Source organism: Mchenga conophoros, linkage group LG12 (assembly GCF_057382185.1).
Source record: "Mchenga conophoros isolate Kocher_MC1m ecotype Shallow Benthic linkage group LG12, M_conophoros_male_GT1.1, whole genome shotgun sequence".
Lineage (NCBI taxonomy): Eukaryota > Metazoa > Chordata > Actinopteri > Cichliformes > Cichlidae > Mchenga > Mchenga conophoros.
Window position 1 is genome coordinate 30,290,656 of NC_140537.1, and position 27,400 is coordinate 30,318,055.

At 38.2% G+C, this 27,400-nt stretch overlaps 1 protein-coding gene across 2 annotated transcripts; it reads left to right on the forward strand.

Annotated features, from left to right (window-relative positions):
* The first annotated feature begins 23 nt into the window (after positions 1-23).
* Positions 24-26,754, forward strand: jak2b (Janus kinase 2b). Of its 2 annotated transcripts, none has more exons than XM_085295131.1 (24): positions 24-43; positions 3,575-3,811; positions 4,309-4,432; positions 4,540-4,657; positions 7,303-7,448; positions 8,564-8,855; positions 9,120-9,239; positions 9,402-9,559; positions 12,758-12,869; positions 13,225-13,411; positions 15,576-15,700; positions 15,910-16,041; positions 17,985-18,072; positions 19,032-19,159; positions 19,379-19,517; positions 19,715-19,866; positions 20,008-20,158; positions 20,609-20,745; positions 20,870-21,059; positions 21,311-21,435; positions 21,538-21,710; positions 21,828-21,945; positions 24,185-24,298; positions 25,944-26,754. In XM_085295131.1, the coding sequence occupies exons 1-24, from the start codon at positions 37-39 to the stop codon at positions 26,049-26,051; spliced, it is 3,381 nt and encodes a 1,126-aa protein (XP_085151257.1). In that variant the 5' UTR covers positions 24-36; the 3' UTR covers positions 26,052-26,754. The 2 variants fall into 2 exon arrangements, with proteins under 2 accessions (XP_085151257.1, XP_085151258.1); XM_085295132.1 differs by lacking the exon at positions 24-43 and adding an exon at positions 238-743.
* The last annotated feature ends 646 nt before the right edge of the window (positions 26,755-27,400 follow it).

The window sequence follows — 27,400 nt, forward strand, 5'->3', positions numbered from 1 at the left end:
GTTACATTACTCATCTCCTGCTTTCTTGTCGTGCAGATGTTTAGTAAGTATGGTAAATAAGTTAATGTTAAGCATAGTTGTACATTTTAATTTTCAAGCCACTGCTTAATGAGTTTCGAATGTTACGCTGATGGTTCTCGTGTATGTTGTTACGTGTGACATTTTGAATTATGAATAACCACATACAAGTGGTAATTCGTTTCCGACAGTCCCTAAATGCAGCATTGGTATGATGGAAAAGGCTGGCTTGTTGACTCGCCTGAGCTTTGGTTTCGCTGTAGCTACGGCTGGGAAAGTAGCTAGTCGTTCACTAGTTAATGTCAATAATGTAGCCCTCGTCAAATGTTCTCGTACAAAGAGATGACGGTCTTTAAATGAATTTCGTGCTGTCGGGCAAGTCGTACGCACGCGCGACGTTGTTTGAGTTAACACTGGCTGAAGTTAGAAGATTGTGAAGATAACAACTGAAGTTCCTCCGGAGTGATATGAGTAGCGCTGGGCTGACCAGAGGTAGCCTAGCTTGTGTGGCGAGTTAGCCAGCCGAGTGCGACATGGAAAAAACAATATTTCCAAGTGGCTTTAGGCCATAAATGAATTATTATTTATTCGGACAGCTATCAAGAACCGGTCTTACAAAAACCGAAGCAGAAGTGTCTGGCAGTAGCTTTCCCATCCTGGCTGCACTGCTGGCCTAGGTAACTAGGAGAACGCTACCTAGCTGCACGTCTGGCCCCTCAACCATAGTAAGTGTTTACACTCGTAAATTGTTCATTGACATGGTTGTACGGTTCACTTTTAAATACTGGAGTTGCTAAATGCATTTATATACTTTATTTGCATGATATCTAAGCTAATATGGGTGCGTGTCTTGGCTGTTAGCGCCAGCTTAATTAAACTAATGAAGCTATAGCTAACGGTAGCACGCAAGATCATGGCCTTGGTGACTTTGTTCTGAAGCCAAGTTTATAAAATATCACTGGATATGCCCAGTCGCACTATCGATTTGTGACTTTGCTACCTGTCACATTTGGGTTAATGTACTACGCGTCCAGAAATTCTGTAGTATCATGTAATCCTAATAAAAGTTAGAGAAATTTAGGAGTCTTGAGGAAACAATTATTGCAGAACCTTGTCTTAAATTATAGGAGATGGTATATGTAGCCAAACCCCCTTTTGCTCAGTGTATTTGCACGTCAGAATTTATTAAAGCTAATGTCATGGGTTTCCTCTTTCTCTCTGGGAAGTATCAAACTGCATTCAAAGTATTTTTCTTTTGCTTACAAACCAGTGTAATTTTAAATTAATCATGTAAGTGGGGAAAAAAATAATTTATCTAGAAAAATGCTGCGCTTTCACTTTTTCTAGTTCCTTTTAATTTGAGCTTTTGTTTTCGGTTAGCTGTTGCAGTTTCTGTAAATGAAACTTTAACAAGCATGTATTGCTTTTTTTTTTCTTTCTTGATGTTTTCTGAAATAAATCGTTAGTAGGTAGGTCTAACTGTAGTCAGCCTTGTTTTCCAGTTGCTCTTAAGCAAAAATTTAGTGTCAACAATAATGAAAATTACAGAATCAATGTCAAAACAAATAAGAATCTATAAATTCTTCCACAAGAAAAAGTTAAACAGAATTTGTGTATAAGGTAGTGTCCACAATTTAAGCAATATGAACCTGAACTTAAAAGTTACTCCTGCTGTTTTTTTCCCTGTTGTTCAGTTTAATTGCATCCGCTTTGATTCAGTGATGTCAAAAAGTGACGACAAAGGAAAGGGAGTTATTTATACTCCAGCATAGTTCCACTTATTTTGTTATAGCACTAGTCACTTGAGCAGAGCTAATTTCTGTCATTTCTTTGCTGTTAGAAGTTTATTAACAAATTTTATTTTAAATTGAAGATGTTTAGTGTTTTCGTTGTCCAATAAAATAAGCACAGGACTGTGATAATGGCCTATTTATACATCCTATTTAACCCACAATCATAAGCTATTTATAGTAGGTTTTAATTTTGTAAGAAGTACCATAACACTCATAATTCAGCTCTCAATTTGATTAGGGCAAGAGCAGTAGGGGTTTGCGGATTAGCAGCTGTTTGAAAGACGATTTCCTTATGCTGCTTTGTTGTGGCAAAGTGCAAATTGTACTCATTTTAGAGCTTTAATATCTACAGTCTTTACTATTTAAGTGTAAGTAATTGACAAAAAAATGACTTCTACGTGTAAAGGCAGCCATTGGTTGAATTAGATATACAGCTTTTATAATCTTTCTGCCCTGACAATGGTTCCCCTGTACTTCAGCTTTATGCAACACGTTTGATAACAGTTTATGTAAAAGTTCATTCCATGTACCATAATCAGAATATTGAATTTATCACAGAGTGCTTTAAAAAAAGGAGACGAAAAAGAAGAACTCTGTATCATTCTGTATGCTGACATGTCACATTAAACTGATTCTGATTCTGTCTGATATCTTTTTTCCAAGCGAAGAGCCAAAAGAGGTCGTGTCAGTATGCTTATGCTCGTTTAATGAGAAAACAGGACAAAAATTTTCATCAGTGCTTCCAGCCACCATTGGTATTCCTCCCGATTCCTGACTTTGACCTCCTTTGTGTGACTGTCTTTTTAAGCCAAGTTTTAGTAAGATTACCATGTTTAGTGAAAAACGTTGTTTAGTGATAAAATTAATGACGTAAAATCCAAAAATAGTATCTCCTGATTCTTTTAATGATGTCCCCTACATCAGCCATAACATTTTATCATAGTTTATGCCAGTCACTGTGAAACATTATTTCAGAATATCTTTGAAAATTTTCAGGTTTTAGTCAGCGTCACAGATGTCGAATTACTGTCTTTATTAGATTATCAAGTAATATTTTAAAAACTGCTGATTCTGGTCAGTGTTCTCCTTTTGTGCTACTTGTGTGCATCATTTGTTACAGTAGACTATAAAATTTTCCTGTGCCACTGGGTTGGTATGTCTGGGAAAGCTCAGTTGTTGGTTTACGTCATATCTGACCAATTTAAAAACAACAACAACAACATTGGTTTCACTGGTAGTTCTCCTTTCTTAAATATGAAGTCCCTCAGAGGTCTGTACTGGGTTTGTTTTTTTGTTGTGCTACCTGTAGGTCACATTAGTCAAATAGCATTTAGTTTTGCTACCATGCTGATGACAGACAGCTCTTTCTCCCAGTAAAATCCACTGATCCAACTATCCTCAATAACCTTATTTTCTGTCAAATGTTAACAGACATTTTTTTTTCATTTTATTCTTTTAATGTTTAGATTTTTATGTCAATTTTAAGTTATTTATTACAATGGAATCACACTATCCTAGTCATTCTTTTACGTACACTTTTGTTTGCTTTGTCAGTTTTAATTTATGGTTAAATGGTTTTTATATGCATCTTTTTTATATATATATATATATATATATATATATATATATATATATATATATATATATAATTTTTTTTTTTTTTTTTTTAATATATTTTTTTTATGTTTCTGGGAAACATTTTGTAATGCTGGTTTTGATGGGTTCTATACTAATTAACTTTACTACTATTATTATTACTGAAGGTTGTATGCTGTTGATGGCCTCCCTGCCAGCCATGGACACTGTGACAGACACATGTCCAGTGGCGCACCAAAATGGGACTGCCCATCGGGAATCTGCAGACACAAGACCAGCTGCTGTTGTTCTAAGGCTTCATTTATATCACACCAACCAGGGAGTGGCCGACGGCAGCTTTCTAAGCTACCCACCTGGGGACTATGTAGCTGAAGAGCTGTGCATAGATGCGGCAAAAGCATGCAGTGAGTACTCACGCTGTGCAAGTCTCCATAAAGAACTCCCATTCATGTTTTTTTTTCTGTAACTTGGAGCATAGATCCCAAGATAAGGTTATCAAGAGGCCACAGTAAAACCTAATAACAGAAAAATTGGTAGTTTGTTCGCTCATCTCCATGCTGTGTTTAAACTTTGCCTTTATTGTCTTTAATGATAAGAAAAAATAAAGTTGCTTAGCTTTGTACTGTGTTCTTTTTCTTTTTAAGAGGTAAAATTCATCAACAGTATGGCTTTGCAGAGTGGGACTACACTCACCTGTGCATTGTGCATCTGATGATAAAACAAACACAAATGACATTTTAGACAATCTTATTGACCTTTTTCACTTTTTACTCTATGTATCCTGAGGCATAGTCCTCAGAGCTCCCTCTAAATAAAGCATTCATTTGTTGTTAGTTACCTAATTGAATATAATCCAAGTTTACAGAACATAATGTGCCCTCTCATTCTTTCGTCACTGTAGGTATATCACCACTTTATTGCAGCCTTTTTGGTCTTTTCCGAGAGCAGGATCACTTGTGGTTTTCACCCAACCACATCTTCCAGCTTGATGAGACTGCATCTGAAGATGTGTTTTTCAGAATACGGTAGCATATCTTATTTTGCCTCTGCAATTTCTCTTGTGTCTTTTTGAGATTTAAAATGAAAACGTCTTAATGACTCTCTGCATTTTCTTTCTAACCTGTTTTCACAGGTACTACTTCCCTGGTTGGTATAGTGGTGGGGCATCCAGGGCTTATCGATACGGAGTCACAAAAGGTTCAGAAAGCCCCGTCATTGATGACTTTGTAATGTCGTACCTCTTCTTTCAGGTAAATGCTCTCACCTAAACCCCAAATAGGTTAGAAGTTGATTGTTTATATGTAGGTTAATTTAACAAAAATATTCAAGAGCAGCATTTATTACCAGTAATGTAGACAACGTGTTAAAAAATAGCAGCTTTTATCCTTGAAGTGCAGAGCTATGACTTTGGTAGATTATGAGTTAGGTCACATGTTTAAATGATTTTTTTTTTTTCCTCATTACTCAGGGATACATATAAAGATATGAATAAGAAACTAAGATACTGGTGTATTTTATTCTATTCTCTCTGATCTGGCAACTTCAGTGTATCTCATTATCTCCCTCACACGAAAGAGAGAGATGTGACTGTAGTGTTAGCATTTGTATACAGCAATTTACCCCTCTGCATCTATGAAACCTAACGTGAAAGCAAGTTCCTTACTTGCATTTCACAGATATTTCTCTTCTGTCACTGTCCAGAAATGTAACTGGCATTTAAGGCCTATTAATTAAGTCAGTAATACAAAGAAAAATCCTGTTATTGAAAGGTACAGTTAGGGTACCAGTAAGGATCAATAACAAAACCAGTACCTGCTACTGTATGTTTTTGCTGGAAATTCACAGGTTTATTTAAATATTTAAATATTACTCTGCATTGGGTACTTGCATTTGTTTTGCTTTGTTTAGAATGAAATTGTGTTATATACAGTTCATTTTTTTTAACATTAAACAAATGAAAAATATCTATTTAAGAAAGAAAGTGACAAGTGCAGTAAACTTTATCAGAAGAGTCCTCGAAACTGTACAGCCAGTTAAAACAATTAAAAAAAAGTAATGTATAGTGACCACAATGTAATAGAAATATTTCCAGGGTAGGTGAATGGTTATAGTTTAAGCCTACAATGTGGCTGAAGTTGAACTCTGCATGAATTTAGGATTATGTGGAATTATGGCGATGGAAGTCTGTCGTGGTGGCCCGGCAAAACCCTAAGAGGGAGAGATGAAGTACCACCCAAGAGGTCATTTAAATATGTTAGTGTGTTTGCAGCCGTTAAAGCTATTCTGTATGCTTGCGTTCATTTATAGGATATGTTAAACTCTTTGTGGTCTAGTCAGCTTACAGTCTGTGCTTCTGACAAGAAAGTTGATAATTTGTAAAAGGGCAAGACCAAAATGAGGGGGCATTGTTGAATTTTAGAATTTGCTGTCATTTTAATAAACCCTTTTTTCAGTGTTGGGTGTAATAACAAAAAACTGTTTTATTGAAGACACAATAACAATAGCTTGTAATTGGTGCCCAATGCCATATGTTAAAAAAAAAGGGTTGAACGTTATCTTGTAGTTTTGCTCTTGTTTAGTGTTCACACTGGCTTCTTATTACAGTCAAAACAAGAGCTGCAAATATGACGCCAGAGGGCCTCACGGGAAGCTCATTCATTGGTCAGTTGTGGTAAAGAGCCACCCTGCATAATCAGTGTTTGATCCAGTCACTGCAAGCAACCTATGTTGTACCTAACTTTTCTCTAAACTGTTAGGGTCAGAAGGTGACAGAGAAATATTTGTACATAGGGAAAAAAAAAAAAAAACAAGGCAAAGAGAATGGGAGGAAGAACCTTGACATGAGGCTGTGATCAATAAAAATATAAATTTGAATTAATTTTAAATTTATTGTTGCACATTACTGAACACGGATAGCATTGCCTGCTTTGGATTAACACCATAACTGAGCTTACAAAAAATGAGGCAATTGTTTGTAAGCCTGGTTGCGATTGTATGGTCCATACCCATTTTAAATATCAGTCTTTTGTGTGCTTTAATAGGAGCATATCCTGAGATTGTTGGTTTAATTAAAAACTGTCACACTTGCTTAGAGCTGTGCGATATGACCAAAATCTCATATCCCGATATAAGACATCTAGCGTCCGATAACGATATAAATCACAAAAATGTAACATTTTCTGTAAATTCTGTGAATCTCGGGCAGCTCGACTTGCATGAATTGTTTCCAGCTGGGCGTCGTGTACCTGGAGTCGAGTGTTTTTAACATGCATGAAACGATACATTTTTAGACATAAGTTGTAACGGCCGCCGTTTTCTTTGTGAGTATTTATTACACGTGTGCTGCGGGGAAAAGCCTGTTCTAACGATTGAGGCTAAGCTTTATTTTTTTTAGCACCTGACGGCTCTTTTTTGCTTTTCATCTGTAAATAATCTGCATACTCTTTCACGTGATTCAGTTTATTTTGAAAAGTCTCAACAGGATCTTGAGCTTTATTGTGAAAGGTTTATGTAGAAAATAAACAAGCAGACACGCGATGGTTTTACCGTCGTTAAGAAAACAGGCGCTTGTCTGTCCATAGTGTGGTTATATTAAATATAAGAGAGAGAGAGAACTTTAAGAAATTAATATAGCCACTACAGTGACCAAGTGCCAAAACGATGAAACAAATATTGCCGTAAGCAGTTTATTTTGCGACACCACGAAACAAACGATAGCGTAAAATGAAACGATAGACTGTTTTTATATTGTTCTATCGAACAGCCCTACACTTGGTATACAGAAATTACTTAAGTTGAGTTACGGTAGACTTGAAAATATGGACAGACAGCAGTACACTCACCTGAACGTTAGCAGATACAACTAACAATGATTGGTATTTTTCTCTCATCGCAGTGGAGGAATGACTATCTGAATGGCTTGGTGAAGTTTTCCAACTCCCATGAGACACAAGAAGAGTGCCTTGGTTTGGCTGTACTTGACATGACAAGATCAGCCAAAGAAAAGCAGCTGTCGCCTCTTGATATATATCACTCTATAAGGTACTTAGAGTTGCTTTTATGGGTTTTATCTGTTTCACTGCTACTAATTGATTTCACTCGTGTTGTGCATCAATAATGCTGACTTGCCTTAACAAAAACAGCTGTGAAAGGAATTTGGCAAATTTGCACCAGGTGAACATAATTACTGAGGCACCTATAGACTTAACCTCCTAGGACCTGGTGTTCACATATGTGGACCACACATTTTGGGTTATTTAGACCAAAATACTCAATTTTGCTCTACAGGGGCCTGATATCCACTTACGAGGAAATTATACTGCTACTGTTCTATCGAAATTTTAAACTAATATCCTCATATGTGGCTCTTATTTTTCTTAAAAACAAAAATAAGGTAAAAAAAACAAACCCAACAACTGGTAATTCTTTGTTTTTACATTCATCGGGCCCCAATATGCCCAAATATCAAACAGAAATTAAAAATGCATGTCATGGAAGACTTCGGGTCTTAGGAGGTTAAACATACAGGAGCTACTCAGCTATGAAAGTCCATACCATGAAAGTCCATACCATGAAAGTCCATACCATGAAGCTCCTGGCGCAGAGTTTTTGCTGAGGTTTGGAGCTCTGCATTTATGGAGTCAGCAGAGAATCTGTGACTTTTACAGCACCTCAACACTCACTGACCTCACTCTATAGCTTTATGCTGTCTGCCACATTGTGACTGAGTTGTCATGATTTCTGAATGCTTCCACTTTGCAATAATTTTACATAAGGTTGATTATGGAATGTTTAAGAACAAACTTATTGCGATGGTGACATCCTAGTAAAGTACCAAATGGGAAATCAGCGAACTCTTTAGAACCATCTATTTGATTACAAATGTTTGTAAAGGCAGACTGAATGGCTAGATGCTTGATCAAGTGAACATTTTGTGGTCATAATATTATGTGGTGTTGGCCAAAACCTTTGTCCATTTAGTGTATTTGAACTTGAAACATCAAAGAACAACTCTTTAAATTTGTGTTGCTATCTTTTATTTTATAATTTTGTACAAAATATGTGGAAGTGCAGAGCTTTTTTTTTGTGAGACATTTAAAGGATTCATGATACTTGGCATATCACGCTGACATGAGAATTTACTGAATCTCTTTTAGCTACAAGTCCTTCTTGCCAAAGGACATGCGAGCTCAGATCCAGGACTGCAACTTCTTGACACGTAAACGCATCCGCTTCCGCTTCAAGCGCTTTATCCAGCAGTTTAGCCAGTGTCGGACTACAGTTCGTGACCTTAAGCTTAAGTACCTCATCAGCATGGAGTCTCTGGAGAAGTCCTTCTATACAGAGACCTTCCAGGTCAAGGAGCCAGCAGGCGTCCAGCGCATCATCCTGGTGGCAGCAGATACTGGCATACAGTGGTGTCGGGAGTTGAGTAAGGACTCGGAACAGGTTGGTACAATGAGTACTACTGTGTTAGTGTATATTTTGGAAGATAAAGAAACTGACGTTTCACTGGAACATCTTTTTTGATAGTCCTTGAGGTAACAAACAAGTGTTTAGATTCTGAGAAAACAGATTTAAACTATCAACTCCACCTAGGTATCAGTCAGTGCAGCACATGCTGCTTTCTTTGTAAAAGGGCCTTAATGCAGCATTGAATTGTTATTGTAGTAATTGTTTCTTTTAAGTTCCTATGTTACACTGTTTTGCCAGGAACTACAGACCTTGTGTGATTTCCCTGATGTCACCAACATCAGCATCAAACAGGCCAACAAAGACGGCACTGCAGAGAGTCGGGTGGTTACCATTAACAAGCAAGATGGCAAGAATCTGGTAATTTCATCTTATAAATCTATTTCTTTGTAGACTCTCACCACAGCCATCACCTAAGTGTCTACTCATGCCTTTTAATATACCGATAAATTCACATTTCTTTGTTGGTTTGTGTGACACAAATCAACGATGTGGTCTGTTACATTTTTCTTGATATTTTAGGAACTGGAATTCCCCAGCCTGCTTGAAGCCCTCTCTTTTGTGTCCCTCGTTGATGGCTACTATCGACTGACCACAGATGCACATCATTACCTTTGTAAAGAAGTGGCTCCCCCTAGGCTGGTTGAGGCCATATCTTCTCATTGCCACGGTCCAATCACGTATGTAAAATATTATATTGTAACATCGACATGTGTAAGAACTTCCCCCTTAAAAAAATCCAGCTTGAATGATGTAAAACACGATGTATTTGATGTTTTATTCATTTATATAGGTGAATAAAATTTCCCACTTGCCTTGTGGGCAGTCTTTATCCTTCAAGCTTGGGTCCTCTACTAGAGGCTTTGGAGCTTTAGTAGAGCTGGACGGCGTCAACGTGTTAGCGAGCTAACCGCGCTAACGACATGCAGCCCGGAGGGGCTGCACGGCCTAAAATCCTTTCATTTTCTCAAAACTCGACAGTGCGCCTTATGTATGAATTCTGGTTGTGCTTACTGACCGCGAACCGATTTTATGTGGTACACAGCGCTCAGCAATCTGTCAAAAAATGTTTTAATATGACTTTGCTAAGCTACGGAGCTGCACGGCTTGATGTCGGAGGATTACGGCTACCGGGGAGAAGCCTCGCGGAGTGTTACGTACTGTGTGTGTATAAGGACCACAAATGGCACCTGTTCAGAGACGTGGTGCAGCTGTGAAATCTGTCTCTTTGTTATTATGCTCAGCGTCTATTAGTTTACATTTTGACTGCACAATTGTGAGCTTTTTGTTATGCACAAAAACAACATTTTCTTTTTATTTATGGACCATGATTATTTAATAAATGCTGATAATTTATTTTTGAGTAATTTCTTCATGTACATCTACGCTGTATGTAAATAAAAGTGCCCGTGTGACATCTGGGACACAGTGTGACTAAGAACTCTCTTTTTGTTCTTAACTTATGGCTTTAAAAAAAAAATCGAGATATATATCTTATATCGCCATCCAGCTAAAAAATATCGAGATATGAATTTTGGGTCATATCGCCCAGCCCTAATGGCCTTGTTCCTCTGCTTGTCCAGTTGGTTAGTCATCACCAGTTTGTCTGTCTCTATCTGGAATTCCCACAGGATCTTAGTTCGGTTATTCTCAACCACCCTATTTTGACGTTGGGACTTCCAGGCCATACTCTGATTTTCCTGTATACTATGCCAGCCACTTGGTTATGGCGTTCCGTATATGCCCTGCCTGCTAGCATCTTGCAACTTGGTGCAGCAGACTATGGATCTTGTGATCAGGTCTAATTGCTGTGCTGCCACGATTAGTGCCTTTATGTAGTCTTTCAGTCAGCTTTGTCCATCCATTAGTAGATATCAGCTTCCACTTCCATCTGGCGGTGATACATGCTGTGTAGGGTTCTCTCCTTCCATGATGTTTTCTGTTCTTGCTTGGGTTTCTGCTGCCTGAGGTATTCACTAAGCATGTGAGTAGTTGTAGCCATCTTCCAGATGAACTCATGGATGTTTGCTATTTCATGCTTGATCGTGGTTCTGACACTCACTGTTCCTCGCCCACCTTCCCTCCATGCAGGAAACCTTCATGAATAGTAACAAGCTTTCTTGTCTTGATGTCAGTGGCTTCCATCTTCTACTTTGCCCAGCTTATTATCCAAGCAGGGTATCTGATCACCAGCTGGGCGTAGGTATTGATTGCCTAGATCTTGTTCTTCCCGTTCATCCTCAAGACTTGCTTTAAACCTTTGCACATATTTGGCGATTGATGCGACTACACTTCTTCAGCCTGAATGGCATTCAAATGTTGCTGTAGATCCTAGTGGTGTTGATCAATGAATTGATGTCTTGTTTGCTCTTGACATACAGCTTGATGTCATCCATGCAGAGGAGGTGGCTGACGTTTAAACCATTTCGTAGACTATAGCCTGAGTGAGTTAATGTTAATGATCTCACTGAGGACTTTTAGGCCTATGCAGCAGTGGGGACTGTGTGTGTGTATTTAATAAGATTATTTATTTATGTTTAAGTCAAGGCTGTAAGACCTCAAAATTCTTTAAAGCAAGGTTTTGAAGTTCTTCAAAAGTTTTAATGATACACTTCACACCACAGGCTGCTCGAAAGAAAGTGCCTAATGATTCAATTAAAAAGTGGTTATTTTCTGAGTTGTCCTCTATGTGTGAGCAGAATAGTGGTTTACCCCTTGTGTTACTGGCCTTTATGTTTGAGTGATTCATTGGTCAGTGTTAAGTGGCCTAACAAACAAAAAAAACATTCCTCTGAAATTGTTAGATACAAAGACAACACTGTCAATGAGTGAAAAAGCAGCCAATGTTCAAAGAAATCTTTGAAACACTTTCAGAATCTTGGAGACCATTTTCAAAATCTACAAGAAAGTCTGGCTCCTTAGAAACACAATATTCAGAAATAAGGGGTGGCTGCAAGATTTTTGCACAGTACTGTATTTTGTAGATATGGGTGATCAAAGAAGTAAAACCACTTAATATCATCTTATGGGGAACTGTCCTTGTCAGTTTACTTTTTAAATCAGACTGACAGAACAGCCAGTCTCTAAAACAAAAAGGCAAACCTATATATTATTCTTTGTTTCTACAAAAACCGCTCCTCTCCTTTCAGCTCAACAAGTGTTTTCTCAGTTAATTCTTTACATGTATAATCTTTAAACATTACCACTTTCACCAGTCTACAATGTTTCAGAGTCGGTCATTAAACTCAGAGCATATGCAACACTGAGCATGTGTAAGTTTAACACTTGCACATTAGCAAAGCTGTTTCCCAGTCTAGATTTACATTATGCTGTTAATGAGAAAGACAGAGACAAGTGTGTGTGTGTGTGTGTGTGTGTGTGTGTGTCTATAACAGATGGATGGATAATTTCATGAATATTGATATTTTTGTCATCTTTTTTTTTTTTTTTAATTTTCTGTCATCGCAGGTTTTTGGCTGATGCTAAATTGTCAGTTTAACAGCAAATGGTAATAATATATTTGCGTGTGTGTGAAAGAGAGTGTGAGATAATTCCTAGATGTTTAAATATGATTATTTCTGCAATTTGAGCCTGCATTATGCTTTTATTGGAAGTGTGTTTGTTTTAGGTTAGACTAAACTAAAACAAACACTTAGGTGTTTTACACTCATAAATAAATATGGGTATTTAAAATGTTTATACTATTGTGTTCCTATTTAATGTTTAGTAATGTGGCCAAAATGTAGACAGATTCCTTTGGCAGTTGGAGTTTATATATCCCACTTGTATTGAATCCCAAATATGATGTCAATAAAGGCTTTCTAACTGGTAATACTGCATTTTCCTCCATCAATTTTATTTTGTTGTTTTTCTTGTAGAATGGAGTTTGCAGTTAATTGGCTTCAGAAGTCTGGAAACAAACGGGGACTGTACATTTTGAGATGTAGCCCGAAAGATTTCAACAAATACTTTTTGACTTTCCCCGTTGAGGTAGGTGACACTCAGTTGTGGTCTTTCATTTCATTTTTTTGTTTGTTTGTTTGTGTGTATTGCCCAAATGTGACATAAGAGTCCATGAGTGGGTTTGGTCTGGCAAATTGGCTGGCTAGATTTTTAGTTTCTAGGTAAGTAACTTTCATACATTCTATATTTATCTTTTAGATTAACTTTTGTCATGTTATCACATTTGTTGTTGAAATGCACCAGTATGTGTTTATTAATACCTACTAATTCTTTCTGGTATTGTATTGTATTATTGTGATGTCTTTCATGATTAAAGGATTCTAGGTTTACATTAAATTCATCATTGAAATGGTTAATTTGGTGTCCTCTTTGCGTTTGCCAGGTGTATGATGCTATAGAACACAAGCACTGCCAGATCACCAGGTCTGCAAGTGGAGAGTTCAACCTCAGTGGAACCAAAAGAAACTTCAGCAGTCTGCAAGAACTGCTCAGCTGCTACCAGAAGGAAACAGTGCGCTCAGACAGCATCATTTTCCAATTCAGCAAGTGCTGCCCTCCTAAATCCAAAGGTAAAACTAACAGAATCTGGATTTGTCCAATTTAGGTGCATGTTAGCAGAGCACAGATGGTAGATATTGCATCAGAAGGATTTTGTGGAGTCTGTAAACTCCACAAATTGTGATGAATGGAAAATGTACTGTATCCTGAAAGGATAATGACTCTATCTCTTCGCATTCGTTTATAAGTTAACACATTAGTTCTTTCTAACCAATGGAAATTTAAATAAATTTAACAAATGTATTGGGCAGGGATGGTCAGGCTGGTGCCTGTGATCATTGATGACATTTGTTTTGTTTTGTTTTTTCAATTCAGTACACAACTAGCCTTGGTAGTGTGTGTGAAACTGTATAGTTTGTGATTAGTAGATTCTATTTTGTGACTTGGTGGAGTGTTTCTCCCACTTAAAATGCAACTTTCCGATGAACAGAATCAACGTTCTGGGATTTATTTAGCTGGCCGGTTGAGCATGAATCAAGACATTATATTGGCTTGTTACAAGTTAAGACAAAGGATTCAAAAGAAACATTCAAGTGTTATACTCATTTTAAGTATGTATACTTAAAATGTATACATAAAAAAAAAAAAAAAAAAAAAAAAAAAGTATGTAAAGAAAACAATCTTTGGCTCGTCTGTGTTACACGTCAGTAGCGTACACTATATTGTGTATTCGGTAAAAAGTAAAAGTTGCACTGTTTGAGGTGTGCTCGTTGCAGCACAGGTACAACATTAACTATCAAAGGTGACTGTTTTTCATTTCCAGTTTATGTTGCACTGCTTGTGTTTTTAGTACTGTTCGGAGTTTAAATGGCAAGTGTTTGCAGAGATATCACAGTCCACACAAACTAGAGGTGATCATGGGAATCTGCTGGCACCAAAGCAAGCAAAATGAGGTTTTTGATGCAGCACCCACTTTCTGACTGACTTCACCGCTTGTAAACTGGTTGGGGAGGACACTTTTTTTTTTCCCTAGTGACTACAAGTTTCCACGAGGTTGCTGGTGTCTAGGCTGTAAATCTTGATTTCATAGTCTTAGCTTTTGCTTCTGTATTTGTCATTAGTTGTGTGCAAAAACCCTAAACTTTATATTTAATGTAGAACAGTTGAAAACAATTTCCCCATGTAAACTATTCTGTTGTATGTTTTTGTGGAGTACCAAATGAAATGTCCATGTCACATTTGCCATGCATTTTGAAAAGCTGTAAATGAGGTTTTGTGTGTTCTTTATTCTGTAAAGGTCACAAAAGTACTAAATTTGATTTTCTAGCAATCTTATACTACAGAAGAAAAATGCACGAAACACAAACTACCAGGCAGGATGACTCAAAGGTGCCTCGGTCTTTGTCTGCTTTCATAATTCTACCACAAGTCTTTTTCCCAGAAACTGATGAAGAAACACAGCATGGAACTTCTCGAGTCTTTGTCATCAGTTCCCGTGCTTCTCTCTCAGTTGGATTGTTACATTTTATTGCAGGATACTTAGTAAATAGTTTCTTAATAATAATACATTTTATTTGAGGGTGCCTTTCTAAAACCCAAGGTCACTTTACAAAGAGAAAAAGACGTCAATAAAACAGTAGATTAAAATAGATTCTAATGAATTAAAATACAAAAAAAAAGCAAAATACAACCACAAACAAAATTTAAAAAAAAACAACAACAAAAAAACCAAACACGATTTGACAGCAAGTAAAATCTGTATTAAAGCGAGTAAACCAGTTTAAACAAGTAGGTTTTGAGTTGTGACTTGAATAAGGGAAGGGAATCTATATTTCTTAAGGCTGAAGGAGGTGAGTTCCACAGCCGAGGAGCAGAGCGACTGAAAGCTCTGTGCCCCATAGTGATAAGCCGAGCAGAAGGAACAACAAATTGAGTGGCAGATGAAGATCTGAGAGAGCGGGAAACTGTGGTAATATGAAGCAGATCATAGAGATAAGGAGGGGCAAGGTTATGAATACACCTAAAACGTAAGTGAAAGTATGCAGACCGGGTTATGTAATTAATGTGAGACTGAAATGAGAGAGTACTGTCAAGTATAACACCCAAACTCTTTACCTGCGTGGAAGGAAGGGGGAATTTTCAATATTAATGGAGAAACTGTGAGATTTGGTTAAGGTAGAGGCTGTGCCAACGAGTAAAACTTGAAAGTATGTTTTCTTTTCTTTCCAATAACAGAAAAGTCGTGCCTCCTCGTGTGCAGGAGCAACAAAGGTTCAGAAGTGCCACTGTCCCCATCACTACATCGACACAACATCAGTCAAATGGTGTTTCACAAGATCAGGAAAGAAGATCTGGAATTTGTAAGCTTAGTTTACATGTTCAGAGCGTTTAATATGTCTGTATGCCCTCATTTATCCAGTCATTCTTTACATGAATGTTTCTAATGTTCAGCATTATTATGTTATAGTATTGAATTGCTATACCTTTATAGGATACCCTCCATATTTTCACCAATAAGTTAAATGTGCTGGTGTTATGAGTTTTTATACAATGATGATCTTTCTCTTAGATGGAGAGTCTCGGTCAAGGGACTTTTACGAAGATCTTTAAAGGGGTTCGAAAGGAGCTGAGAGACTATGGAGAGCACCAAACGGAAGTAGTCATGAAAGTGCTGGACCAGGCCCACAGGAACTTCTCTGAGGTCTGTGGCTTTTGTGCATGTTTTGCTTACAGAGGCGTTGATTTTTGTAAATTTGTGTGATTGCCCAGATTTTCTATTATATTTACGTTGGGGGGCATAACAAAGGCTTTGACTAGTACTGGTAGTTAGTTGAATTCATTTTGTGGTGTGCTTTAGATCATCAGCCTAAACACTGGAACTTTACACCACCGCTCTTGAGTCCCTTTACCGGCATATTTTAAGGAACTCTTTAACGGTGGAAATTTCAAGCAGGAGCCATGTGACTTCTTTTCATAAGCTTTTCCTGCTTTATAAAAGCATCATTTGGCTCTATTTTTGTGACTGTTTGCTGGAGAGGGTATCTATTTTTAATTTTTTTATTTTGTTGCCTTGAGTCACTTTTTTTTTTCTTTTTTTTTTTTTTTCTGGTTTTGGGGTGTTTTTTTTTTTTTTTTTTTTTTTTAGAAAGGGGCAGAAGTGCATCATTGTAAAGGAAAGACAAAAAAACAAGATAAAACAAGATCACCATTGCATAACAGGATCTGCAAAAATGAATTTTATCTCAATCATCCTGGTTTCATAATCACTGGAAGCCCTAAATTTAATTTGATTATTCATTGCACAGCCTTAGAGTAGGAGGTATTCTTGGAGTAATATTGGAGCTTATCTTAGGTTTTGTTAGACAAATGTAGCTAAAACACTGACGTAATATAGTTTTGTTTGGGGGTATTTTTTCCATCAGCAAACAAATACCGTATTTTCACGACCATAAGACGCACTGTGCTAAAAGGCGCAGTCTCAGTTATGTGTGCCATTACTGTATTTAACACACACATAAGGCGCACTGGATCATAGGGCGCATACAAGTACCGTATGCGTATTTAAAAATAAAGCGGGAGCAAACCTGAGTTCGGTACCTTACTCACATTTTTATTACCAGTAATCGTCATCATCAACAACACACAAGCATACAAGTGTGCGTATTTAAAAATAAAGCAGGAGCAAAACAAAGTTTGGTACTCACATTTTTATCATCAATCAAACCCATCGAAGTCCTCATCCTCTGTGTCTGAATTGAACAGCTGCGCTAAATCTTCATCAAACATGCCAGGTTCACTTTCTTCACTGTCAGAGTCACTTTCCGTGCCGTGCGGCTCCTCGGAAATGATGCCGGCTTTTGCGAAAGCTCGAACAACAGTGCCAGCAGACATGTTAGCCCAAGCATCTACAATCCATTGGCAAATTGTGGCGTAACTCGCCCGGCGCTGGTTTCCACTCTTGGTTAAACTGTGGTCTCCATCGGTCATCCATCGCTGGATGTGTTTGTCGCCGATGTGTTTGCTGCAGTAGGAGCGGAAGATGGCCAGCTTTTCCTTATAATCCGCTGGAAGTTGCTGCGCTACCGTAGTCCTGGTCCGGAGGGAAAAATGGCACCGTTTCATAAAAAGTGAAACTGCTTTTAGCCGAATGGTGACCGTCGAAACGCTTCTCCCGCTCGTTCTTTGCTCGATGATCGCCTTATGTCCGCGGAAACTCAGCTGCGTCTTCTTGACCTGCCGGAGCTTGTTTTCCAGCTTCCTCCACTTGCGAACCATCGATTCATTAATCTTAAATTCTCTCGCCGCTGCTCGATTTCCATGTTCCTCCGCGTAGCTGATGGCCTTCAGTTTAAACTGTGCTTCGTAAGCGTGTCTCTTTGCCATTTTCAGGGTTGTTAAAACAACGATGTCCTGCATAACGCACATACCTGTTCTTTTATACAGGTATGTGCAATAAAGTCAACGCACACACTTCACCCTTTAGCGTTCTCATGGTGTTCTCTACTACGTCCTCCTTACAACACACAGGGCGCACTGCGCTATAGGGCGCGCCGCACTTTTTGAAGAAAATCTAAGACTTTTAAGTGCGCCTTATGGTTGTGAAAATACGGTATATATTTTCTTTTTTTTTTTCTTGTCCTGCAGTCGTTCTTTGAAGCCGCCAGCATGATGAGCCAGTTGTCTCACGTACACCTTATTCTAAACTACGGCGTTTGTGTCTGTGGAGAAGAGAGTAAGTTGTCTCAGTACCTATTTATTTGGCAAACAATTTGAGCCATGTCATTAAGCCTAATGTGCCAACTATGTACCATGCTTTACCACAATCTTGACCGGCTGAACTTGGCTGTTCATACATCCTTGAGAAAGGTAGTCCCAGAAATCCATATGCAACGGGGTCAGTCGCCAAAATTCCCACATCTTACACATGATCTTGTCGTTCGACTTTAACGTTAATACTAATTAGTACTTACAACCAAGTACTGATTAGTAGTACTAGTAATACTAATACAGAACTTTTTAATGCCAAAACCCGTTTTTGCTGAGCTAAGAAATCAGTAAATATTTCAATGTAAACTAAGGTTTTGTTGGTTGTGTAAATCTTCAAGAGTCAACATGTTTATTTAACAGCCAGAAGTCCACTGTGAAGGTTTTAAGTGAAAGTGTTTGTGGGGAGTACATTTGGACCTGGTTGGACTTTGGGCTAAAGGAAAGCTACCCTCATAGCTTTCATAAGCTATGACATCATTAAACACTTGACCAGTGGCTTTATGGTGTCAATCGCCAGCTGTTTCTGAGTACAGCATGATGGTCATTTTCTAAATGATGGTCGTTTAGAAAATGTTAACAAGCCGCTGCCGTATGACTGCAATGTCGCTGAGTTTTTAAACCAGATCTGTTTACTTGTTATGTTAAGATGACGACTGGAAAAAAGATTGAGGCTTTAAGACGAGGACACACTGACTGATAAGTGACAGCCACTCTTTATATATACTCAGTGGGTATATATTAAAAACATGTATCTAAACTGATTGTAATGTAAAACCGAGCTGTAGCCCATCTGAGATTCTGTTAGAAACATTCAGTTCCTGAATTTGGTTTTTGTAATAAATCTATAAATCGCTGTACTGTACAAACCATAATTCCCACATCTTTAAGTCATTGTATTTATTTTTTTAAAAAACTTCTTTCCAGACATCATGGTTCAGGAGTATGTGAAATTCGGCTCACTGGACACCTACTTGAAGAAAAACAAGAACTCTATTAACCTTCTGTGGAAGCTTGAAGTGGCGAAGCAGCTGGCCTGGGCCATGAACTTCCTGGTATGAAAATATGTGCCGCTTCATTTTAGGTCATGTCATTGCTAAAATATTGATAAATATAGATTTCTTTGTTGCTTACAGCTGTTTAGTACTGAAAACATTTTTTTTAAAAAGAAGTGAAACTTTAAAACTAAAGTACATTATAAAAATAAATGTAAGAACATAGGAAGTGTTTTGCTAATAAGAAAGTGTGATAGCTTCTCTTTTCTGTTCCTGTAGGAAGAAAAACATCTTGTTCATGGGAATGTGTGTGCAAAAAATGTTCTCCTGATCAGAGAAGAGGATCGGAGGGCTGGGAACCCACCTTTCATCAAACTAAGTGATCCTGGTATCAGCATCACTGTCCTGCCCAAAGAAAGTGAGTTTGTCCGTTGTGTCGAAGATCAGCAGGGGGCAGTAGATAGCTAGTTAATATATTAATGTAACTGCAGTGAGCTTTATTACTTTTTTGTTACAAAAACAGAGCTAAAATGAGTTATTTGCTGTCTTGTTCTGCAAGCATTTGGTAAGTGAAGAGCTAAAAGTGGAAGGTCAAATGTTTTTGTCTGTAATCAGTTCTCATTGAGAGGATCCCTTGGGTGCCCCCTGAATGTATTGAGGACCCTGCCAAACTGAGTCTGGCTGCTGACAAGTGGAGTTTTGGCACTACACTGTGGGAAATCTGCAGTGGTGGTGATAAACCTTTAGCAACACTAGACAACTCCAAGGTAAAGCTGAGTGGCAACATGTAAAACATATATTCATATATATATATTGTTTCCATATAAATGCATGCTAATTGAAGAGTTGCTTTAAGTCACTCCATCTGCATCTGCACACCGGCATTAATCCCCAATTTTCTGTCCTAGAAAACCCTGTTTTACATGGATCACCACCAGCTTCCTGCACCAAAGTGGACTGAACTGGCTAATCTGATTTCTAGCTGCATGGACTATGAGCCCACATTCAGGCCTACGTTTCGTGCCGTTATCCGTGACCTCCACAGCCTCTTCACACCAGGTTGGTAGACGCCTCAAAAACTAAACTGAAGTTGTAAAAACATAACCAGAAACATGAATGTAGTATCTTCTGGGTCACAACATTTAAAAAAAATAATGTGGAAGTGCCTTAAATCTGGATTCTAGCTGAAGGCCACCAGATGGATATAGCTGTGGATGCAAAAAATAAAACAAACTTCCGGTTTCATAGAAGTGGGTCATATTGAATGCAAAATTAAGTCTCTTTTTAAATCTTGGTCATCCGTAGTATTTACCCTGGGGTCGGTCTGCCTGCAGTTTCACTGTCAGACTCACCCCTCCACTTCACAGCTGGTTTTTACATGATCCTGATGACAAAAAAAGAGATTTCACAAGTGTCCATTATCCCTCAACTATGATTCATGCCTGGGGAGGCCAGACAAGTCCAATGTCTTTTCCATCCAGACACAAGAGTTTTCTCCTTTCTTCCCAGACTATGAGTTGATCGTGGACAGTGACATCCTGCCAAATAGGACAGTGGGCTCTGCGTGGGCATCTGGTGGGTTTGACAATCAGGATCCAGCTCAGTTTGAAGAGAGACACCTCATATTCTTACAGCAGCTGGGCAAGGTATGATAAATGTGGAGGTTGAGGTATTTTTGAACAAAATGTGCATTCAAAAAGGATACAGTACAATTAAAAATCAAACTATGAATAAACAACGACGGCTCAATTATTTGTTCTTCTGTTCAAGGGAAACTTTGGCAGTGTGGAGATGTGTCGATATGACCCACTGCAGGACAACACCGGAGAGGTCGTGGCCGTGAAGAAACTTCAGCACAGCACCGCAGAGCACATGCGAGACTTCGAGCGGGAGATCGAGATCCTAAAATCTCTTCAGCATGAGAACATCGTCAAGTACAAGGGTGTTTGCTACAGTGCAGGTACTTTTGATCAACGTCTGTGTATCTTGGTTTTTCTCTTACAGAAACAAAGTAAGCAGTCTGTTTTACATTTTCATTAACTAAATGCATGGTACAAACATTTTCTACTTTTTTATCTTATGTGGGAATGGAAAAAAATAATTCTACATACATATTTCTTAGTATCCTCCCCCCAGTGTGGCTTCATTATGTCCTCCTACAATTCGGTTACAGATGAGCATTTTGTATTTTGGAAATTTTCCTTCCTTCAGGTCGACGAAACCTCCGTCTCATCATGGAATATCTTCCCTTTGGAAGTCTGCGAGATTACCTCATAAAAAACCGAGAGCGAATCGAGCATCAGAAGCTTGTCCATTACACTTCTCAGATCTGCAAGGTACTGCAGACATGGCCAGTTTGTCCCTTGTTTGTTTGTTTTTCTGACCAGTTAAACTAGTGATAAAATATAATTGTTTGTTTTTGTTACATCTTTACATAGGGTATGGAGTACCTATCAAGTAAGCGGTATATCCATAGAGACTTGGCAACACGAAATATCCTAGTGGAGAGCGAACTCAGAGTAAAAATCGGGGATTTCGGCCTCACCAAAGTCCTGCCTCAGGACAAAGACTACTACATGGTGAAGGATCCTGGAGAGAGCCCCATATTCTGGTCAGAATATGTTTGTTTTTTAGAATTTAACTGTGATCCTCTTCTCTATTTTTAGTTTAGTATAGCCTTATAAATTAACTTCAGAGAAATCTGGTGACCTGGTGTGCTGCTTCACAGGTATGCCCCCGAGTCTTTGACTGAAAGCAAGTTCTCTGTGGCGTCGGATGTCTGGAGCTTTGGAGTTGTACTTTATGAGCTCTTCACCCACAGTGACAAGAACTGCAGTCCTCCTGCAGTAAGTAATACATCATACATACAGTGCAGTTCAAGTTTTTATGTGTGTATAGAAAGAAAAAAGAAAGTAACTTTAGAGTTTTAAGAGCACATCTCTGTGTGCATTACCAAAATCCACTCATTGCACCCTGACATCTAACAAACAGATCAACATTCCATTTTTAGCAGGCAGTATTGCCTTTTGTCTTTTGGGCATTGCACCATAGTGGTTTTTTTATTCTAGTTAATAGTGGAGTAGTGTTGTGACCTGCCTCACACCTGGACAATCCTTGAGTCACACCCTTCAGGTTAACTTCATAGCTTGTAGGAACATCGGTTAAAAAAGGTTCTCATGTTGAAAAAGGAGTGTGTGGAAATCGCCTCAAAATCTTTGTGAATTCAGATTTTCTTTCAGACCTAACAGAAATGAGCTAGTCTGCTGTTTTGAAGTAACAGGTACAACACAATACATAAGATGGTGTTCAGAACGCACACATATCAGATATGTATTTTGTTTTTTTAATTTTACACCTGACCAAACTAAACATTAGTTTTCAAGGAGTTTTCATATGCCTGGAAAAATGGAGCAATCATATTTAATCCCCTTCATAAATGCATAGGGCAGAGTTTCAGGTTTATATCTGTGTTTAAATAAAGTTTTAGTTTAAAAGTAATTTATAATCATTCATGGAGGTTTGTTTTCTTTTATGCCAATATATATTCCAAGTGAAGCCCTAGTAAGCTATATAAGAGTTACTACTAGTAGGTGTCCAAGGGGGAAAGAGTATGCTGATAGTGGCCCCGTCAACAATCTGAAACAGATTGGAAGACATTTTGTTTAAAAAATGCAAAAATTAACCCCATCAAGAGGTCTTTTTCTCTCCACCTATACAGCAAAAAAACCCCAAACAAAATAAAACAAACTGGAACACATGCTGTTAGTTTTAATCCATCAGTTATTGAGTTAACTAGTTAGCTTGTTTATGATAGTGAGTAGTGAGTGAGTATATTACTGTCTAAACTTGGTTATTTTGATATCCAGCTTGAGTGAAATAAAATGAACTCAGTTAATTCCTTTAATCTATTAAGACAGAGCATTTTTACAATAGCATTTAGTCATCGCCAAAGGCTCATTGTGAGCCAGGAAATCCCTTCAAACACAAAAATGCTAAATAAATTTGAAGGAACCCCCTCCAACTGAACAACTGAACAAATACGTCTTCACAGACCTGTCAGCATGTGTCTTTTGGAGAATGCATGCCTTTAACATCATGCAGTGATTCATACTCTGTAAAAAAAAACAAAAAATCATAACATTTGAACCCTGACAACAACTGAAAGGTTATCTGACTGCTCCAGGAAAAAAAGAGGCTCTTTTTCAAATCAAATCAATTTATTTATATAGCACCTTTCACAGGATAAAAACCACAAAGTGCTTCACAGTAATATAAAAACAGAAATACATAAAATACATCAATAATCAAACATACAGCACAAATCTAATTAAAAGCCAATCTAAATAAATGAGTCTTAAGCTGCTTTTTAAAAGAATAAATGCAATCAAGGCAACGTAATAATGGAGGGAGAGCATTCCACAACCTGGAGGCCACTGCTCTAAAAGATCTATCACCTCTGGTCTTAAAACGAGTTCGTGGGACTACCAACAGCCTTTGATTAGATGATCTCAGGCTGCGAGAGGGAGCGTGGGGTTCTAAAAGATCAGAAATGTAGGCAGGGGCATCACAATTCAAAGCTTTAAAAGTCAGCACCAAGATTTTAAAATGAATTCTAAAATGTACTGGGAGCCAGTGTAATGAACTGGCTCCCAGTTTTTCGTGTCTTAGTTAAAAGCTTTGCAGCAGCATTCTTTTTGTTTCTCCCTCCCTCACCTGAAGCATCGCTGAGTCGAGGTGTGCACATAAATGCACTTTCCAGGTAGAGCGTCTGTTTCCAGAGAGCCCGAGATAGGATTCTTTTTTTCTTGGGGGGGGGACATTATTTTATTAAAATTAATCATTAAAATTATTAGACGTTTAAGTGTATTTTTTATATTTTAGTTATACTTTGTTGATTCACTAAGTGACTTTATATTTTGTAAAGGAGAGGCTGGTTCCAGTCATGCCTAGTCTTAGATTAGATTTCAGTTTGCTTTATCTGTAAGGATATTCTTGCGCTTTCTCAAGAGCTTAAGTTTTATTTAGCTTAAGTCATATGGTGAAAGCCAAGCTATTTGAAACATTTTTTCCTCTCCTCCTGCTCAGGTTTTCATGGCCATGATGGGGAATGACAAGCAAGGACAGCTGATTGTCTATCACCTCATTGAGCTCCTCAAATCAGGCAGCAGGCTGCCTCAACCCCTGGGATGTCCTACAGAGGTATCATCGTGCTCTGCTGTTTGTTCTTTTGTTTTGGGGTTGTTTGTTTTTCTTGTCAAGTTATCAGCCCTAACAAATTTCGACCAGAACATAGACAAACTGATTGGACGGCTTTATTCCCAAGTAGTTGCTTAGTTACACATCAAGCAATTGTATCTTTAAATTGAAGTCATGCTTTTCTCTGCCACTCTATTAGGTACTCCCTGCCTAGTACTGGGTTGTATGCCCTTTTGCCTTCGTGGTTGGCCTAATTCTTACAGTAAACTCACAGTCATGTTAGGGGAATGAGTTTGACATCATTAGAACTCTGTAACGTGGTCTTATCATGCTCTGAGCTACTATTACAAAATGGGTACTAGAGCAGGGCGATATGACCAAAAATATTTATCACGATATACATTTGAAAATTTGTGATAAGGATATAACTGACGATATAATTGACACTAGACAAAATACTTTACAACTCCACAACTTTATTAGTGCAAAAAACCCCATCAATGTATTTTCACTTAAACAAGTAGCTGTTTTTTATGTGCATTAAAGTTATATAAAAATGTAACAGTGCAAATTCCTTGCTGACAATCTAACCAAAAGGCATTTCCAGTGGAAACTGGCCGGCATATCCTCAGCATAACCATGTATAATATCCACAAAACTTAAAAAGAGGTTATACACACACACAATACGGTAATATTATGTTGAAGCACAGTACGTATCACTCCCCGAGGCTCCTGCCGTAATGCTCCGACAATCCATCAAGCGGTGCGGCTTCGTAGCTTAGCAAAGTCGTACTAAAACATTTGACAGATTTTCGAGCGCCGTCTAACACATAAAATCGTTTCGAGGTCAGTAAACACAACCAGAATTCATACATAAGGCACACAGGATTATAAGGGGCACTGTCGTATTTTCCAAACAACACGGTAATAACGACGACCGGCTAGCATGCGCTACCAAAAATAGTGCTTTGTTGTGTATCTGATGGACGAAAGCTAAACCAGTTCCACACCACTGAAGTTGCAGCACTTTTACAAACCACTTCTGGTTCATCCGTTTCATTCAACAATCCACTTTCGCTCTTCTCATTCTGCGTCACCGCCATGTGCGTATGTAAACATAGGCACTGCGCATGCGCGTTTTACCCATATTCTATCACGATATTTCATTTTCCTATCGTTGCCCAAAATTACACCGGTATTACCGTGAACGGTATGATATAGCCCAGCCCTAATGGGTACACTGTGGTTGTGGCTGTGAATGTTATAACTTGAGTACAAAGCAGCATAGGAGTTTGAAATTGATCCCATAGATGTGCCTACTAGGAGGCTGAGGGAAGCACTGATGACTACCAGTGGTTTCTGCAGGTGTGTGACAATCCCAGCCTGTCTGGCATCAACAGCTGTGCCACATTCACAGTCACTTAAATCATCTTTTTCCCCATTCTAAGTTCAGTTTGAGCTTCAACAAGTTGCCCATTGAGAATAGTTTAGACATTCAAGAGTTTTGTTGTTAGTCATCAGGAAAATCAACAGAAATCCTTCTGAGGATTGTTATGACTCCGTTTCCATATCAGGAATCAAATCACTACCAGTAGTTTTTTTTTTTTGTTTGTTTGTTTATTTGTTCGTGTCCTACTCTTTTTCAGATACATGAAATCATGGAGGAGTGCTGGGACAAAGACCCTGGTTTGCGCCCTTCTTTCAAGGAGCTGGCCCTGCGCATCGACCTGTTCAGGGACAGTAAAGCGTTTTAAATTCACCCAAAGTGCCCTGCTCCTCTTCACCCGAGATGCTCTTAATGTTATTGCCCTACTTGTGGCAAAGGGACAAAGCCCAAAGTGAGGTCCTTCTCCTGATGGATCCCAGCATGTGGCAGAGCAGCTTGCAAATGGAAAAGTTGAGGTTTGGAACGAGAGCCTGCTTATAAACTAGTGCCTTTTAAGCAAGGTGCCCCATGTTGGCCCACAGCACAGTGGAAATGGAGGAGGAGCTTGGACGGTTTGAAAGTGGAAGGTGATGTTCCTGAATTCTGAATCTGTTTGGTCAAATTTGTAACAGAAAAGTTTTGAGGTGTTAGACTGTGAGTAGACTGTTGCCAGGCCTAAAGCTACAGATGCTTGTGGCGAACAAGTTTTGTGTGCAAGCGTCTGTTTGTGTGAGAGTGAGTGCCTGTTGTGTCTATACAAACAGCTAGCAGGGCTAGCTCTTGCCATTTCTTGTCCTTGTCCAACCAGAGAAATAGACAAAAGCTGTTTTTCTATCTATGTTTGTATATACCTACAGTATATTTGTGTATATATGTCCAGTAAAATTTTATAATTTTGTAAAATTAAACTAAATATTATATTTGAACTGCCATGTTATTGTAAATGAAGTATGTGCAAAAATTACTTTAAGAATTGTTTTGTTTGCAATGTAAGAGGTTGTGTGAAAATTAAACGGTATAATTCAACTGTGTATATGTTATGCAGATTTTTTTTGTGTTCAGTTCCTTTTAACGCCATTTTTCAGCATAAAGTATCGTGCTGTTAATAGGGCCAGTTATTGGATAGTGACAAATGAGAACCTTCCAAGCAACAGCAAAAAATAAATGACTGAAGATTCACAAACATTTACACCAGTGTCTTTGTCAATAACCCAGGTAAGAAAGTCACATAAAGCTGATTCTGGAAAGAAGTCGCTTGGAAATGTTGCTCTCACTGAAAATGCTGCCTTGAGATGAAGGGATCATCTGAGATTGGTGTCAAGGTGATTAGTGGATGTGTTCCCCAAAGTCTTTGATTCCCTGTGTGCTGTTACAGATTTTTCTCTTAAGATGTGCTTCACATGGCTCTCTAGATTAGACTCTGCTGCTACTCATACAGTACTTTGTTCTGATTTTGTGACACCAGCAAAAAGAGAGAATAGGTCAAAAATCCAGAAATAACTTCTTTGGAGTCAAATAGTGATTGTTTTTGTTTTGTTTTTTTAATAAAAAGATCACATTCTTTATTTTACTGCTGTTTTCGTTTTTTCCTCCTGGTGTAAGTTGACGTCCATTGGCTGCTGATTCAAACTGCTAAAAGCTATAAATAGACTTTGCGGAAAAGGTCACACCGATCTC

Bases quoted from the DNA above. Each gene is read 5' to 3' on its own strand.
- jak2b (XM_085295131.1), top strand. The intron at 9,560-12,757 runs GTATGTAAAATA...TTTTTCTTGTAG, and splicing joins CATTGCCACGGTCCAATCAC to AATGGAGTTTGCAGTTAATT. The intron at 16,042-17,984 runs GTCTGTGGCTTT...CTTGTCCTGCAG, and splicing joins CCCACAGGAACTTCTCTGAG to TCGTTCTTTGAAGCCGCCAG.